The following is a 15,688-nucleotide window of genomic DNA, read 5'->3' on the forward strand; positions in this document are numbered from 1 at the left end:
CAGAATCATCTTTCCTAACCAAGTACTTTTAGCTTGGCATTTCCAAAAGGCCCAAGCTGACCCTAACTCTGCATTTTTAAATTACCTTTTAATTCCAAAAGTTTGCATAAGATGATCTATTGATATACTTTAATTCATACTGATAGTTACATAGCACCTTTCATGTGAGATCATGGGGAAGAGAAAAGACTGCAGTGCCGTGGGCATCCCTCAGTCTAACATCTGCACCTGTAAGCTTCTCTCTCTCATTTGTTGAGAAAACACAATTAAAGGAGAAATACATAGTGAAGAGTTTCTAGCTAACATTGACCATGACTGGAGGGTGCAGGCATATCTTTCTGAGGCCTTGGCAATGCCAAGAGAATACCAGGATAATTGAAGACAAATTATCTCCCTTACCCGCTGGGCATATCTACAGTCATGTCTATCAAATAGGGGTGGAACTGTCGTCCTTTGCCTCTATTCCAAAGGAGGGGATGGAGGATATTGGACAAAACCATGAATCATGGGATGGGGGCTTCTAAGGAAATGGTGTCAGATGCCAAGTCTCCGTCTTCTCAGGATAAAAAAAAGAAATCTCTGTTTGTCATGTTAAAGTTAATTGAATAGGCATTTCCTCTGTGGCCACCTGCTCTGTAATTATCTTGGAATTCCCTTAGAGCTCATGGATGCTCATCTCTCTGTGTGTGCTCTGCTGAGCTCAGGGAAGCAGGGAGTCCCCAGAGAGTGCACATGGAGTACCCACCTCCAGACCCTCCCTCAGCTGCCTGGCTTTCATCCCCACAGACAATAACATGGACTTGACTAAGGACACAGATCACAAAGACAGATAAACATACTCCCTCAGTAAAGAGGACATTCGATTTTATATAGACTTCCATATCATTCAAAAGCATTTGGCCCATACAGAAGGAATCAACCCATACTGAGTTGCAATGAGATCACACAAATCCTACGGTCAGAGTAAAGGAAGGGCAGGCACATGGACACTCCCTGTTGCCTCCAGGAGTTTACATCCTTGCTAGGAATCCACCTTTGGAAAAATGCTCACTTTGTTGTTTCTACTCATCTTCCGCTCCACCCTGCCTACCTTGGGCATCTTTGTCTGGATCAGCTCTTCTGGGGTGTTACCCAAGGGGGGGAGCAGCCGCTTCTTGCTGTTTCGGGTCTCTGAGAGCCACTGAGGAGGCAACTCAAAAGGCCCAAAGCCAAACTGCACGGAGTACTTCTCAGGGAATGTCTCGGGTTCCACAGAGGCTGCTGGCGCCACCTGGGATACAGAGTCCACGGTGCCGGGGGGTGGTGCAGAGGGTAGAAGCTGTGGCCCCTGCTCTCCCTCCAGGCAGGTGGTGACTATCTCCTTGGCTTGGAAGTCAGCTGAGCCACCGTACTTGACCTCACTCTCTTCCTCATCCTCCGTGGGCTTAAAGATCTGCTGCTGCCCTATGTGGAACATCTCCAGGAGCTGGCTGCCTGAGCGCACGCTGGGCTCCAGGCTGGCATCAGCCATCCCGCTCCCTGAGCTGACCACGTTTCGGCGGCTGTACCGGTGGTGTAGTTGCACCAAGGTCCCTATCAAGCACTTGCGGACAGATTTGTTCACAGTAAGAAAGAGAACAGGGTTTGCTAGCAGAGAAACTTTGGGAAGCCAAATGGCAGTGAGCAGCAAGAAGACAGAGGTGTCAGGGACATTGAGCACAGTCTGATAGACAACCAGGGTGGCGTAGGGCACGCTGCATAAGATGAAGACCATCACCATGGACAGCAGGGTGGCGTGCAGCTCAGCCTCCCGCTGTGAGGCGTAGGGGATAGAGATGGTGTTCTGTGGGGTCCGGAGGGCTGCTATGATGACCTTCTTCTTCTGGCTGGCACTGAGAGCCCGTCGGATCAATATCAAGAAAAAGAACACCACAGCTACAGGCACAATGACCGTGGTGATGTTATAGACCAGAACGTACACCAGGTGGCCCAAGGAGTTGCTCCAGACTTCTGTGCAAGTGGACATGGCATAGATGTCGGCCACGTTGGTCACCGCGAACACAGGGACGCTGGCCACCACTGCATGGGCCCAGATGTACATCACCAGTTCACGGGACTTGGCATCAGATATTTTTCTCTCCAGTGGATAGAGGACTGAGTAGTACCTGCCAGGTGCACAGACAGAATTAATTTCACAGAAGATACTTTTTAACTAGGGGGATCTAGATTAATGAAAGTAGGTGAAAGGGGAAAAAGAATCAAATTCTTTTAATGGGCCTAAGACACAGGGAACCATAGGAGGAATCTGGAAGCTGGACCTCAAGTTCTGAGGACTTTGAAGTATAATGAAAAATATCATTAAACAAAAAAAACCACCACCTTTCCAAAGGAACAGAGAAAGGCCCTGACTCTGTGAGATTTCCAAGCCTCTTTCTCCATCAGGAAAACAAATAATTTCATTTGTATCCAGCTTCATAGTGATTGCCTTCGGTATTAAGCCTTAAAGACTGCTCTCAATATAAAAGATATTTGCATCTGCTGTAAATAAATCTACTTTTCAATTCAAGGATAAAGAGTAACTTGTGAAAATTTTACATGAGCTAGTGAAGCTGTAGGCAATTTTCAAAGCCACCAATAGCAAGCAGTTGGTCTACTGTACACATAAGCAGAGCAGACTCATGCCACAGTCTGTGCACTGGGTGTCATTAGCATTTAAAGCTTGCCCAAGGAAGAAGAACCCAGCACTAAGGATGGACTCTGAGAAGGTCCTTCCACAAAATCAGTTCCACTGATAAAAGTTATGCCTGCCCATAGCCTTGTTCCCATGATAATCACTCAGTAACCGGAAGAGCAATTAGAAGATCTAAAATGCCTGCACAATTAGATTTGTGTTAAAATCAGATAGAATATATATATATATATATATATATATATTTTTTTTTTGGGGGGTGACAGAGTCTCACTTTGTCACCCTCGGTAGAGTGCCATGGGATCACAGCTTACAGCAGCCTCAAGATTTTGGGCTCAAGCAATCCTCTTGCCTCAGCCTCCCAAATAGAGTAGCTGGGACTACAGGCACCTGCCACAACACCCAGCTATTTTTAGAGATGGGGTCTGCTCTTGCTCAGGCTGTTCTTGAACTCCTGAGCTCAATAATCCACCAGCCTCAGCCTCCCAGAGTGCTAGGATTATAGGCATAAACCATGGCACCTGGACCTCAGATGAGAATTTTTTTTTTTTATTCCAAGCTTTAACTTGATCATTCTGTAGCCATCTGAAGAGAATTCCAAAGGTACTTTGTCTCAATATCATCACTAATTTGGAGGAACTGAGTAATTCTTCAATAGAACCACGATCCGTCATAAAAGATCTCACTCAGCTAAGCCACATGTCTACAGCCAGCAGATGCTGGGATTGACCTTACAAACTTAGTGACATTCATTCACTCATGGGACCAGGTAAGCAGGTAAGCCTTCTCATAACTAGTATTTCTGAGCACCACTTGTGTGCTAAGTCCTGGGCAGGCAGATTACAAAGATGAAAAGACACACAGGAATGACTCAAAACACCCCAGGGGAGAAGGACATGTACCCTAACACTTATAAACAAGGAGAGGACAGGTCTACTGCAGGCAGGCACGAGGGAAGTACAGGACTGGTAGCACTTAGAGCTACCTGGCAAAGTATCAAAGAGAAGGAAGCACCACGGTGGAGGCTGGCAAGAGGACAAGCTGAGGGAGAATGGTCCAGGCTGAGGGAGATGAGATGCAAACGTAACAGTGACCGTGGATGATCAGGGAGGATGGAGCATGATGAAGCATGTTCTAGATTTCTTTCTGAGAGAGGGGAAAAAAGAGAAAGAAGTACATAAGAGATATATGCTCTCAAAATTAGTTTTTTGAATCTAAACAAACTTTAATAATCACAACTCTGCAACACATGATGACCCCACCCCACACATCAATTCGTGCCTACGAGTCCACTGGTCCTGATTACCATTTATAACACTGACATGTAACAAACCCAAGCTCCCATTAATTTCCAATCCCATCGCATACTGGGAGATAGACTGCAACATAAGCACAAAGGCTCATTACAAATAATTTTCTTAGTATGTACATCTCTAGAAAATGATGCAGGAAGTGTAGGTGGCCTTCCAATTAACTTGCTAACTTGGTGCCATGAAACAAATAGCTGTGAACAAAGTGAGGAAAAAGAACTGTTTCTTCCCTTCTGTGCGCCACTACACTGATGCCTGCAAGTAATTTGCATCTCTGAATAATAAAACAGGAGTTTGCCTGCCTTGTTTTTCTAGTAAAAGGACTTGTTTCACTTTTTTAAAAAGTGATGATAAAATTACAATAGTTTTCTGCTGGAACAAAAATAAGAATTTCTCGTTGCTTGTATATTTTGTGGTCTATGACCAAAGGTCCCCAAACAACCCACAGGGATTATTGCATTGCTTCCCAGTATAACAGCAAAGTGCTCAGAATAATGTGATTCCCCTCTTGTCGAATCCGACTCTGATCAAACTTTCAGGATTTGTAGCAGCGTTATTCCCAGCAGCCAAAAAGTAGAAACAACCCCAAAGTACATCAATTAGTAAATAAAGAAACACAATATGGGGTACCCTATAATGGAATGTTATTCGGCCACAAAAATGAAGTATGGCTACATGCCACAACATAGGTGAGCCTTGAAAACACACTATATGAAAGAAGCCAGACGCAAAAGAACATATACCGTATGATTCTACTTGTACATGTATTAAATATCAAAAAAAAGGGAGACACTGTAGATTAGTGATTGCCTAGGGCTGAAGATGGGAATGGGGAGTGACTGTAAATGAGAACAGGTTTCTATGTAGGGTGCTGGCAATGCGCTAATTAGACTGCAGGAATGGTTGTACAACTCCCTGAGTACGCTAAAATTCGTTGGCCTGTACACTTTATTTTATTTTATTTTATTTTATTTTTTTAAGACAGAATCTTACTATGTCACCCTGGGTAGAGTGCTATGACGTCACAGCTCATAGCAACCTCAAACTCTTGGGCTCAAGTGATTCTCTTGCCTCAGCCTCCCAAGTAGCTGGGACTACAGGCACCTGCCATAATGCCCAGTTATTTTTTTTGTTGCAGTTGTCATTGTTGTTTATTTGGCCCCAGCTGGGTTTGAACCCGCCAGCCTGGGTGCACGTGGCCGGCACCATAACCAACTGTGCTATGGGTGCCGAGTCTGGCCTGTATACTTTAAATGGGATTTTATGATATGCGTATTATATCTCAAAACTGCTTTTAAAATTATTTTAGGGAAGAAGAGCCTCGCATGTAAAACTAAGAATGTAAGATTTTACCAGAGCAGGTGCCACGAGGGGCAGGCAGAAGGACACCTGCCGTGAACACACAATGTTTCAACACAAAGCGCATCAGCCCTCCCGCTGGGGTGTAAACTTGAGAAAAGACTCTGACTTTTCACTTTCATCCTTTCCAGGTATACAAAGGTTTCTCTTCTTGAACAGTGGAAGAGCCACATAATCACCATAAAGGAGGCATGGGGAATGGGTATCTCATAGAGCACGCCTATCTTACGGAAGAGATTCACATGCCCCACACTAATATTTTTTAAATGAAAATTAACTGCTAACACTTAAGAATGATAGAAATCTGGATTTTTAAATTTCTCTTCTAAAAACAAAAGTCCTGCACACTGAGTCTAGATATCTAATTTCAAAACAATTATTCGCTGCAAATGTTGAGTGGCTGGCCCCAGGCACACGCTCCATGTGCCACAATCTCAATCAGGCCTGGTGACACCTGACTTTGCCACCTGCCTTGTCTAGGCTGGTGTATGGTGAGATTCTAGTCCCTTCTAAAGAACTGGAGTTGATCCCAGCAGGATTTGGTGGTAAAAATGATGGCAGACAACATATCTCAAGAGGAATGTGCCAGTCAGAAGGGGAACCTAAGGAAAGACAGGTAAATATTGGTGCAGCCTACCTAAACACAAGACATGAGTGATTCACTTAATTCTTCTTACCACTGAGGAAAACAAGGCTCAGAAAAGTTAAGCAACTTTGCCCAAAGCCATCTAGCTAGAGAGCAGTGAAGGCAGGGCTCAAACCCAGACTCCTGACTCCAGGGTCCACTCAGTTAAACATGGTGTCAACTGGCAATGGCTTCTCCCAGGAGGCTGGGGGCTTTGTGTGGCCCTTCCCTCCACACAGACGACATCAGGCAGCTGAGTCAGGGTTCCAGGCCTGAAATGCTGAAGTAACTCCACAGATCAGTTCTGCAATCACCACCCACACGTGTCATTAAGATATTGAGTATGTTTTGAATGGACAAAGAGTTTTACAATTTTAAATTCATCTAAAATGAAGTGAAAAATTAACACAGGGTATGAAGCCAGAAGAGCCTGCATTTTCCCTTCAAGCAACTTTTCCTCTCTGTTAATCTTGGAAGCAAAAGTACTCATGGACACAAAATACTTCTCAGGTCGTATTTGCTTACACAATAGTACATTCTAGAGAATAATTTTATCCACTAGAATGTATAATTATCTAAGGTGTACTCATGAAGTGCTAGCAGCAAAGAGAAAAGGCAGGAAGCTGCTGGTTACTGAGACTCTTACACTTAACTTTGATACATGTGATCAAACTACGTATGACGGCAGTAACTAAGATATAAGATTCATTTCTAAATGAACATCTTTCTAAAGAGGCTGGAAAGAGAAAGCAACCACCACAATAGGGAAACCTTGGAAATAAATCTTCCACAGGAATTCTGGTGTTACATGGCCGGATCCAACTGGACAATCTAATCATTCGTTAAGTAACCGCTTAATCATTCCCTTATTCTTCCAGAAATATTTTATCCCGCATCACGAAGCCCTAATTGCAGATTTATCAAGGAAATGAACAATCTACTGCAAATTGCGATGTAAATACCACCAATTCCGACCAAGCCGAGCAACACGCTGATCTAATAGCTCTAATAGCTCTACTAGCATCCTCACAGTGTAACTGGCAGCCCCAGGTCTTTTTTTAGTGGCTCTATTTTCGATGGCTGCTGTCAAATCAACCTGTCCTTTGTGAGGCATGGGTTTTGGACATTCAATTCTCTTTGTGTTGACCACAAGCAGACTGAAAAGCAGTGCATGGAACATTGACTAGTCACCATTTGCTTCATGATGTTAATTTTTCAATACACATTTTCAAAACCTTGACTCCCTGGCTTATGGCTCTTACCTGTCCAGAGCAATGGCAGGGAAGCTGAGGATAGTCACAGAGCAGAAGACTTTGTGCAAAAACTTGACAACCTTGCAGAAGAGCATGGTGTAGATCCACCAGCAGCAGTGAGGACTGGTGCTGAGGATGATGTCAAAGGGCACACAGACCAGGCTGGCACAAATCCCCGAGCAGGCCAGGTTCTTAATGAACCTGTTGGTGACAGATTTGAACACGGTTGTGCGGCAAGTTGACCATAACACTATGAAGTTTCCTGGACATATATGAAAAAGAAAAGAGAGAGAAAACAATTCAATAAATAGAAAAAAATACTGGAATAAAAAGGAAAGAAAGAAAAATTCAAGTTAAAAACATTTGTTAAACCACATTTGAAAGTTGGTTGCATAAGGTTTAAATACTTACAAATTATATTGTCAATTTGTGTGAAATTATCAAATTATTTACACACATATCAAAAAGCCTGGAAGAAATTTTAGTGGTTAGTTTTATTATTTAATTTTAGGCAAAACAGTATTATCATGAGGATGGTTCAGTCTCACTGGTATATAAACAACTTGCTGGGTATTACTTCATCTCAGACAGACTACTCTTACCAAGTTTCTTAATAACCTCCGTGTTGTCAAACTCTGAACTAGAAATACAATGCAAACCACACATGTAATTTTAAATCTCCTGGTAGCCATACCTTAAAAAAGTAAAGAGAAATGGGTGACATTTTTGGAAAATATTTTGTTTTAACCCAGTAAATCCCAAATATAATTTCAACATGTAATTATTACTTAAAAAGTATTCATTAAATATTTTTCATTCTCAGTTTTATACTAAGTCTTCCAAATCCAGTGTACATTTTATTTTATACTCACATCTCAGTTTGCTATAGTCACCTTTCAAGTGCTCAATAGCCACAAGTAGCTAGCTAGTGGACAGCACTGCTCTGGAATTTTCAGCAGCAATGATGCAACCTGGAGACTCTCTTTGAGGATGCTTCTTTTGTGGCTTCCAGGAGCCTGTGATCTCCTGGTTTTCCTCCTAGTCTCCCATATCCTCCAAGCCTTGGCTGCTCTGAACCCTCTTCTATTCTCTCTCCAGGCCTATCCCTAGGTTAGACTGTCCATTTTGATGGCTTTCCATCAAAACACTGATGGCTGTCAAATGCACTCCCAAAGTTGGCCTCTCCTCTGAACTCCAGACTCCTATTTCCAATTAAATTTCTAATTCCCCACCCCCTCTCAATCCTCACCATGGTCCTCAGATCTTTCTTCCCCTGGCTTGGTGGGCACCAGCCACTCTGGCCTTATTTCTGACCTTGAAACACATTAAAGGCATTCCCACCTCCATGGCGTTGCCCGAGTTTTGTATACTGCATGTTCTTCATGTGTCTGGCTCCTTTTAATCTAGCTTAAAGCTTTCCTTCCCAAAAAGCCCTTCTCTAACCCTCTTTTTATTTTAAATACTCACTGCTGCTCTATCCGTTATACTCTATTATATATCCTGTTGTCTCCTCCATAGTTCTTATTACGATCATTAATTTGTTGACTTGTTTTTTCTCCATTTCATAAAGACAAAAACCACATCAAACTTGTTCTCTGTTGTAACCCTCCCCCTAACTCAATATCTGGCACAGAATAGACTTTGATAAATATTTATGGAATGGAATAAATGGAATTTTTAAAACAAGCAAACAGTAATCAAAGCCCCTGTAGTGAGAGAACCTGTCTTGCAGTAGGTACGTTATAGAATGAATAGAATGATATTCCAAGGTTCAGTAGTCCCTAAGCCTCACGATCTATCAGAAAGAGTCCACCAGACATAGCGAATCACGTTCCTAGGTAGGGAATAGGGAGCCTGCCTTTGGAACAAGTACCTCAGGACAGTTGATCCCCAGACTAAAGCTTCTTTTAGACTGAGTCCACAGCCCTGCCCCCAGAGTCTCACAGGGCCCCAGGCTTCGTGTATGCAAGCAGCCCACACTACTGGTGGGCTTGGACCAGTGGGAGAAGCAGGTCCCCTTAGTCAATCAGTCACGACCCAAAGACACTGGAATCTCCTCTGCACGTGCTCAGAGAAGGCCTTCTAGTGAACTAGACTAAAACTGAGCCACATACACTCTGAAGGAGATTCACGGGGCTGGGCAAAGGGAGAGCAGAGTTTAGGCTACAGTCAAGGCCACCACAAGGAGTGGCCCCAGCACCTCAGCACCTTGCAGCTACCAGCTATCTGTTAGAAAGAAAAAATAGCCACTGTGTTCAGGTTATGTAGGCCAGCTGCTTCTAGGAAATTCTCTACCAAGTTTTTCTATGTTAGCATGTCAAGTCAGTGAGGTGAAACCAGCAGTGTGTCTATACACACACATGCATTCAATGTGAATATTGTTTATGCTGATACCACCTCGGGCCCCCTCAAATTTCCCATCACTGAGGTGATAAGCTAAACAATAATGATGTATTTGAAGCTCCATTGATTCAGGGTGTTTTTTTTTCTGGACTTTTTACCAGTGAAGCATAGAGTAAAATCTAGGTGAAGCATCTTTCCTCCCTTAAATTTTGCAGACAGGTTTTAAAATCTGGTAACCATTCAATAATGAAATAGTGCACTTGAAGAAATCTGCTAGGAAGAAAGTGCACGTGTCACAGACCCTTCAGTTATCAAAATGAGGGGTGTATCCAGTCCACTGTGGGGCTTTCCATAAATACAATCTTCTCTTGTTAGAAGTCAAGACCCTTAGGAATTTCTTTTTCTCTTGTCATCATTAATTATCATAGTTCAGCAGGTTATGCTGAATAAAATGCCTTGAGTAACAGAACGAACAGGAAAATTCATTGCCAAGGAGGGCACAGGCTGTGGGCCAGGGATCTCTTACCCACATAGTAGATTTTTTTTAAACTTAACTGAAACCAATTTCCATCGTTACTCTCATACTCTACCATTCATCATCTCCCTCCCTATTATGTCAGACCTGATTTTTTGTTGTTTTTTAAAATCATCCCTAGCAGTACATGTATTTTAATGAAAATAACAATTTAAGGTATAAAGAATTAGATTACAATGTTTGCATTTGTTAGGTAAAGTCCCTATTATAATTGTGTACTGTACTCATTTTTAAAATGCATATGGTTTCTTTCAGATTACAATAGAGTAACAGATTACAGTAGTGTCTAATTCTAGAAGAAGTGGCTTAAATTTTCCATTTGCTGGGTCTGCTGGCTGTCCTTTCTGGTTTTCCTCATATGGTTCCTAATGTTAAGTTATGGGCTCATAGTGTGTGGGGGGTGTGTTTTTCTGTGGTAGGCTATATTTTCTGGTTGTAAAAGTGTTCCAAGTGGCTAACCCAGCACACGTTAGTACTTTGTTGCACTTTTGTGAACAAATAAAGGACAACATGGGCTGGGCACGGTGGCTCACATCTGCAATCCTAGCACTCTAGAAGCTGAGGCAGACAAATTGCTTGAGCTCAGAAATTTGTGAATAGCCTGAGCAAGAGTGAGACCTCATCTCTACTAAAAATATAAAAAATTAACTGGAAGCAGGAGAAACACTTGCACCTAAGAGTTTGAGGCTGCAGTGAGCCATGATGATGCCACTGCACTCTAGCCCAGGCAATGGATGGAAACTCTGTCAAGCAAGCAAGCAAGCAAGAAAGAAAGAAAGAGAAAGAGAGATAAAGAAAGAAAAAGAAAGAAAGAAGAGCAAGCAAATGGCACCCAGAGAATTAAATATATATATATATGTATATTGTTAAGCTCTGTGGACCTAGGGGAAGGAAAGGTGAGGGAAAGGAGTCAACATTAAATGACAGAGTTCAAAGAGTTCGAAAAAGGATTTTATGGCTCGGCGCCTATGGCTCAACCGGCTAAGGCGCCAGCCACGTACACCTAAGGTGGCGGGTTCGAATCCCCAGCCCGGACCCGCCAAACAACAATGACGGCTGCAACCAAAAAATAGCCGGGCGTTGTGGCGGGCGCCTGTGGTCCCAGCTACTTGGGAGGTGGAGGCAGGAGACTCACTTGAGCCCAGGAGTTGGAGGTTGCTGTGAGCTGTAATGCCACGGCACTCTACCCAGGGGGACAGCTTGAGGCTCTGTCTCAAAAAAAAAAAAGAAAAAGGATTTTATCTTATGCTGATTTAAAAAAAAAATCTTTCTTTAACCTATACAGATAAATTCTCAGCAACCTAGAGAATCAGCACAAACTAGGAGATAAATTGTGGATAGTTGTGGGATTTTTTTTGTTTGTTTCTTTTTTCTGTTGCCACTGGACTCTGAAGAATTACAGCTATGAACAAGAATGTGGAAAAAATCCACCTGTAACAGGGGGCTGTGCCAAGTGGTTTTCAATACCATTTGCTCTTCCTCCCAATCTCAAAGTTCGGGCCTCTTCCTCCCTCATGAAGTGTCAATTTGCTGTAATTTGTGATTAAACTATCTACCTGCCTGCCTGCCCAACTCTGTTTAAACTGACTGCTATTAGCATGAGATAATTATGTTATTTTAGCTATAACTAATTTGATTCCGGGGGTTTATTTTTTCTGAAATGATACAAGAAGTTTAAACTAGACAGCAATTGAATTAGCAGGAAGAAGCTATACAGTAATTTCATTAAAATTTGTGGTGAGTTTTAAATAATTACTGTGAATGAAAATCCTCTTATGAAATGTATTTCCCCAATCTAACCTTGGATATTTTCTCCTTAGAATCCTTATTTCTCATGAATAATTCAGATAAAACATTAGCAGTCTTCACTTCTGTAATAAGAGACTCCTCTGTAGCCTTATCTAGTTAGCCTGTGCGAGGCCACACAAAGGATTTTAGGCGAGTCTATAACAAATGTACATATCTTTTAGAAATCCCAAAAGGTAAAGCAAACTGTATAGTACAATCAAAATGAAAAGGTCTCAGCAACCAGCATCAAACCTGCTCCATCCTTGGGGCTCTCTCTTGGAAGTCCCTCATATCTCTCAATACACCATGAGATACATACAAATGCATAAAGTAAAAAGAGACACAGCTGGAATATCAAGTTGATAACTCCTCTTCTTTCTTCGATGAGTTGAATTTTTTTCATACAAATCAACCAGAAAGTTACTGCGGTTTCACCGCCATGAAAAATATATCATCACTAAGGCAAAGCAAGCGTTTTGAGATCATTGGCCCCACGTCACTGTGACAGCATCAAAACCCTTCAATAAACACAGATCCCACTTCCCTCTCAAAAGGAGCCTGGAGAAAACTTCCTGAGAAAAGGATGAAAAGAGTTGTCTAACTCTCTCCATTATTAAGCACATCCCCTTGGGTGGCATCCAAACAAGCCACGCTTCATTGAGTAGAGGTGAAACAGTTCACTGTGCTACAGACCTACCACCCAGGCCATTTCCCTAAGAGGTCCTTGCCTGCATTGTATCGCTCATACAATCTTCAGCAGAAGGCAGACTCCATGTTTTCTTGGCATTCATTGTGCATTGCGTTTAGTCTAGAGGGATTATTTCTTCCCTAACATATTGCAAAATTATCAAGCCTGACTATAACCTTATCTGAAACTTCCGTCAACCTTCATTAGCACCAAACACGGCTTTCTATATAGGAGTTGCTTCACAAAGACCTAAACAGATGAGTAAATAAAAACTTGAAGTTTAATACAACTTCATCAAAATCATCAGAATTGTTTTCAGTGCACTTAGTTTTGTAGGTCCGTCTATTGATAGCAACAGCCTTTGACCAGCTGGATGTTTACTGTCTCCTCATTGCCAACACAAAGATCTCAGGGACCAGAGCCAAGTCTGCCTCATCCTTGGGGAAGTCACAAAGCCTCTAGCTTAGTCCCTCCCAGTGTCAGAGATGCATTCGATGGTGACATGTCATGCTTTACTATAATTAGTCTGATAAGCACACATGGAATACTCATGCACTGTATTTTCCTACTCCCTCTGTTCCAGTAACTATAATTACGCAGTCTGAAGGGAAAAATCATGTTGGAAATATTTTCAAGGACCACAAGGGTAAGATAATTAGAGGACTAAGAAAGGAAAAATGAGCTGCAATCCACTGGGACCCAGCATAGCTGATGTGAGCTGGAGGAGTAAGATTTTGGAAATGAGAGCTTCACACAATCTAAAGACAACATTAATTCAAAGTTTAAAAATTCATTCCTTTTTCTATTAGCTGAGTTTAGGGGAAAAAGACAGAGGAAAAAAGAGACTGGTGGGTGAGGAACTAGGAGTGGCATTCTAATTCTTCTAACAGATTTTGGGCTGCTCTGCCACTACCAGGGAGGCTACATGTCTCTAGAGCAGACCTCCTGTGTGTCCTTCATCCTTTCTTCTCCTGTAAGAAATGAGAAGGCAAATAGGAGAAGGGTATTTGTAGAATGAGGATCTGGGAGAGTCAAAGCAGCAGATGGGGCAAAAGCTGGAGGTAGCCAGATTCAGGATGGGGCCAGAGACAGATGGCCAAGGCAGGGAGAGCTGTGGAAGGAAGCGATAGATCTGAAGGTCCAAACAAGGTCAAGAACAGCACACGAGAGGCATTGAAAGAATGAATCACAGCACACAGTTCGTGAGTGCCAATCCACAAAAGAATGGAATAAATTCTCAGACAGAATGCTACGAGCCCAAAGCTCTGTAGGAAGGAGGGAGGAGAAAAAGTAAGCAAAGTAACAGACTGGCACATCGCTAACATGGAAGGAGCTTGATAACCAAGACACTTTGGTCTGGACCCAGAACTTATAGATGGTTCCTTCAGAGGCAAGAACTAAGCCAATAACAAGTACTTAAGGGCCTTGCAGATGATCTGTATAACAGAAAATGGAGAGAAAGGAAGAGAATAGGGCAAAAATTCAGAGAAAAACAATCAGGGGAATTATTTCTGTTCAATTTCTCTCCCTATGCTGAGCCCTATTTTGTATGAGTATTTTCCAGAGACTATTTAAAACAACCGAGACTTTCTGTGCCTGAATTAGTCACAGTGCTGAAAACTGGACAAAAGGTTGCTTTGCTTTGTATCATTTTCTAAGAATCCAGGATTCATGATGATGATGACCACAGTGACACAGATTAACAGAGAAGGAGAACTTGCCCAGCACTGTAGCATTTCATGAATAATCAGCTTCCAACCTCCATTGCATTTTGCCTCTAATATTAGCTCATTTGAATAACACTGAGTTATTTACCATGTAATTTTCCTGCTGGTTCAAAATAAAATCAGCACAAAATGCTCTTAGCCTGTTTAAAGCACTAAGATCAATGAGGAGATGTGACCTCTTATTTTCCCATTATAAAACAAAAGGCAGGAGGGAAGCATTTTCTACCCTGTGAGATATTGATTTTCCTCTTTGTGGGTTTGTAAAATACTGGTTTTCACAGTGCAATGAATGTTAATGATTCTATGTGGATGAAGCAAATAAGATAAAATATAAAATCTGTTCACTTTCACTGAGCCATACCCTTAGCATTATTCTTATAAAGGTTTAAGTATGTAAACGCTGTGGCTGAAGACAGATCACTGGCTAATAAATATTAGCTGACAAATTTTAATATTACCACAACTAAGGAAGTAAAAGTGAGCGTATATGCAAAGATCACGGACATACTACAACTTTTAAAATTATCTTTCTAGTACAGAAATTTGAAGTTCTTTAATAGGAGTAAGAAGGTAATCTATAACATCAAATACATTTCATATACTCATATGGAAGGAAGGAACTGGGAAGAGTCATCTGCCCCTTGTTTATTTCCAGATAAGATTGTGTAAGTCTTACAGAGAGAGAAGATACTTTTTGCTTATTGTTAAGATTACTGGCAAAAGGAATATTCTAAGCTCCCTCCCCTACCATGGTAATCAGCCTCTAATAGGGTCAGTGATGTCCATGCCCTGATATTCACATCCATATGTAGGCCTGTCCCACAAGGAATAAAGCCAACTGTGTAAACAATAGGACAGGGCAGAAATGGCTGTGAGACTTCAAGGCTAGGACATAAAAGACATAACCACTTCTGTGATGAGTCACTTGTTCTTGCCTTGAGTTAGTTGTCATGCCTTGAGGAAACCCAAGCAGTCCTATGAAGAGGTCCATGTGATGAGGAACTGAGGCCTCCTGCCAGCAGCCAAGTGAGTGAGCCAATTTGGAATCAGATCCTCTAGCCAACTCAAGCCTTCATTCCAATGACAGCTGCTCTGGCCAAAGTTTTGACTGCAACCTCATGAGAGACCTTGAACCAAAAATACCCAGCCAAGCTGCTGCCAAATTCCTGATCTACAGAAACTATGAGAGAGAATAAATGTTTGTTGCTTTAAGCTGTTATGTGTTGAGGTTGCCACTTAGACACATTATATATACTCTCTCTTACTCTTCTCACCTAAAGAATGGGAGTGATAATATTTACCTTGCAGCACTGTTCTATTAAATTGAGATGAGGCATACAATGGGCCAAACCGCTGCCTCACCGTGGTAAGTGTTAAATAGCTAGAAGGTCA

At 42.1% G+C, this 15,688-nt stretch overlaps 1 protein-coding gene across 2 annotated transcripts in view; it reads right to left on the bottom strand.

Moving 5' to 3' along the window:
• Positions 1-340: 340 nt before the first annotated feature.
• GPR176 (G protein-coupled receptor 176) overlaps positions 341-15,688 on the bottom strand; it is a 106,824-nt gene continuing 91,476 nt past the window's right edge. Inside the window, exons 2-4 of one of the 2 annotated variants that reach the window (XM_012806344.2) lie at positions 7,793-7,850; positions 7,225-7,416; positions 848-2,144 (exon numbers count right to left, since the gene is read on the bottom strand). In XM_012806344.2, the coding sequence (XP_012661798.1) occupies positions 1,022-2,144; positions 7,225-7,416; positions 7,793-7,850 (1,373 nt within the window). In that variant the 3' untranslated portion in view covers positions 848-1,021. Of the gene's footprint in view, positions 2,145-7,224; positions 7,478-7,792; positions 7,851-15,688 lie in introns of both variants that reach the window. The other variant, XM_003791705.2, reaches the window with a different exon arrangement.

Source organism: Otolemur garnettii, unplaced genomic scaffold, assembly GCF_000181295.1.
Source record: "Otolemur garnettii isolate 467f Iridium unplaced genomic scaffold, OtoGar3 scaffold00050, whole genome shotgun sequence".
In the NCBI taxonomy this organism is placed as follows: Eukaryota; Metazoa; Chordata; class Mammalia; order Primates; family Galagidae; genus Otolemur; species Otolemur garnettii.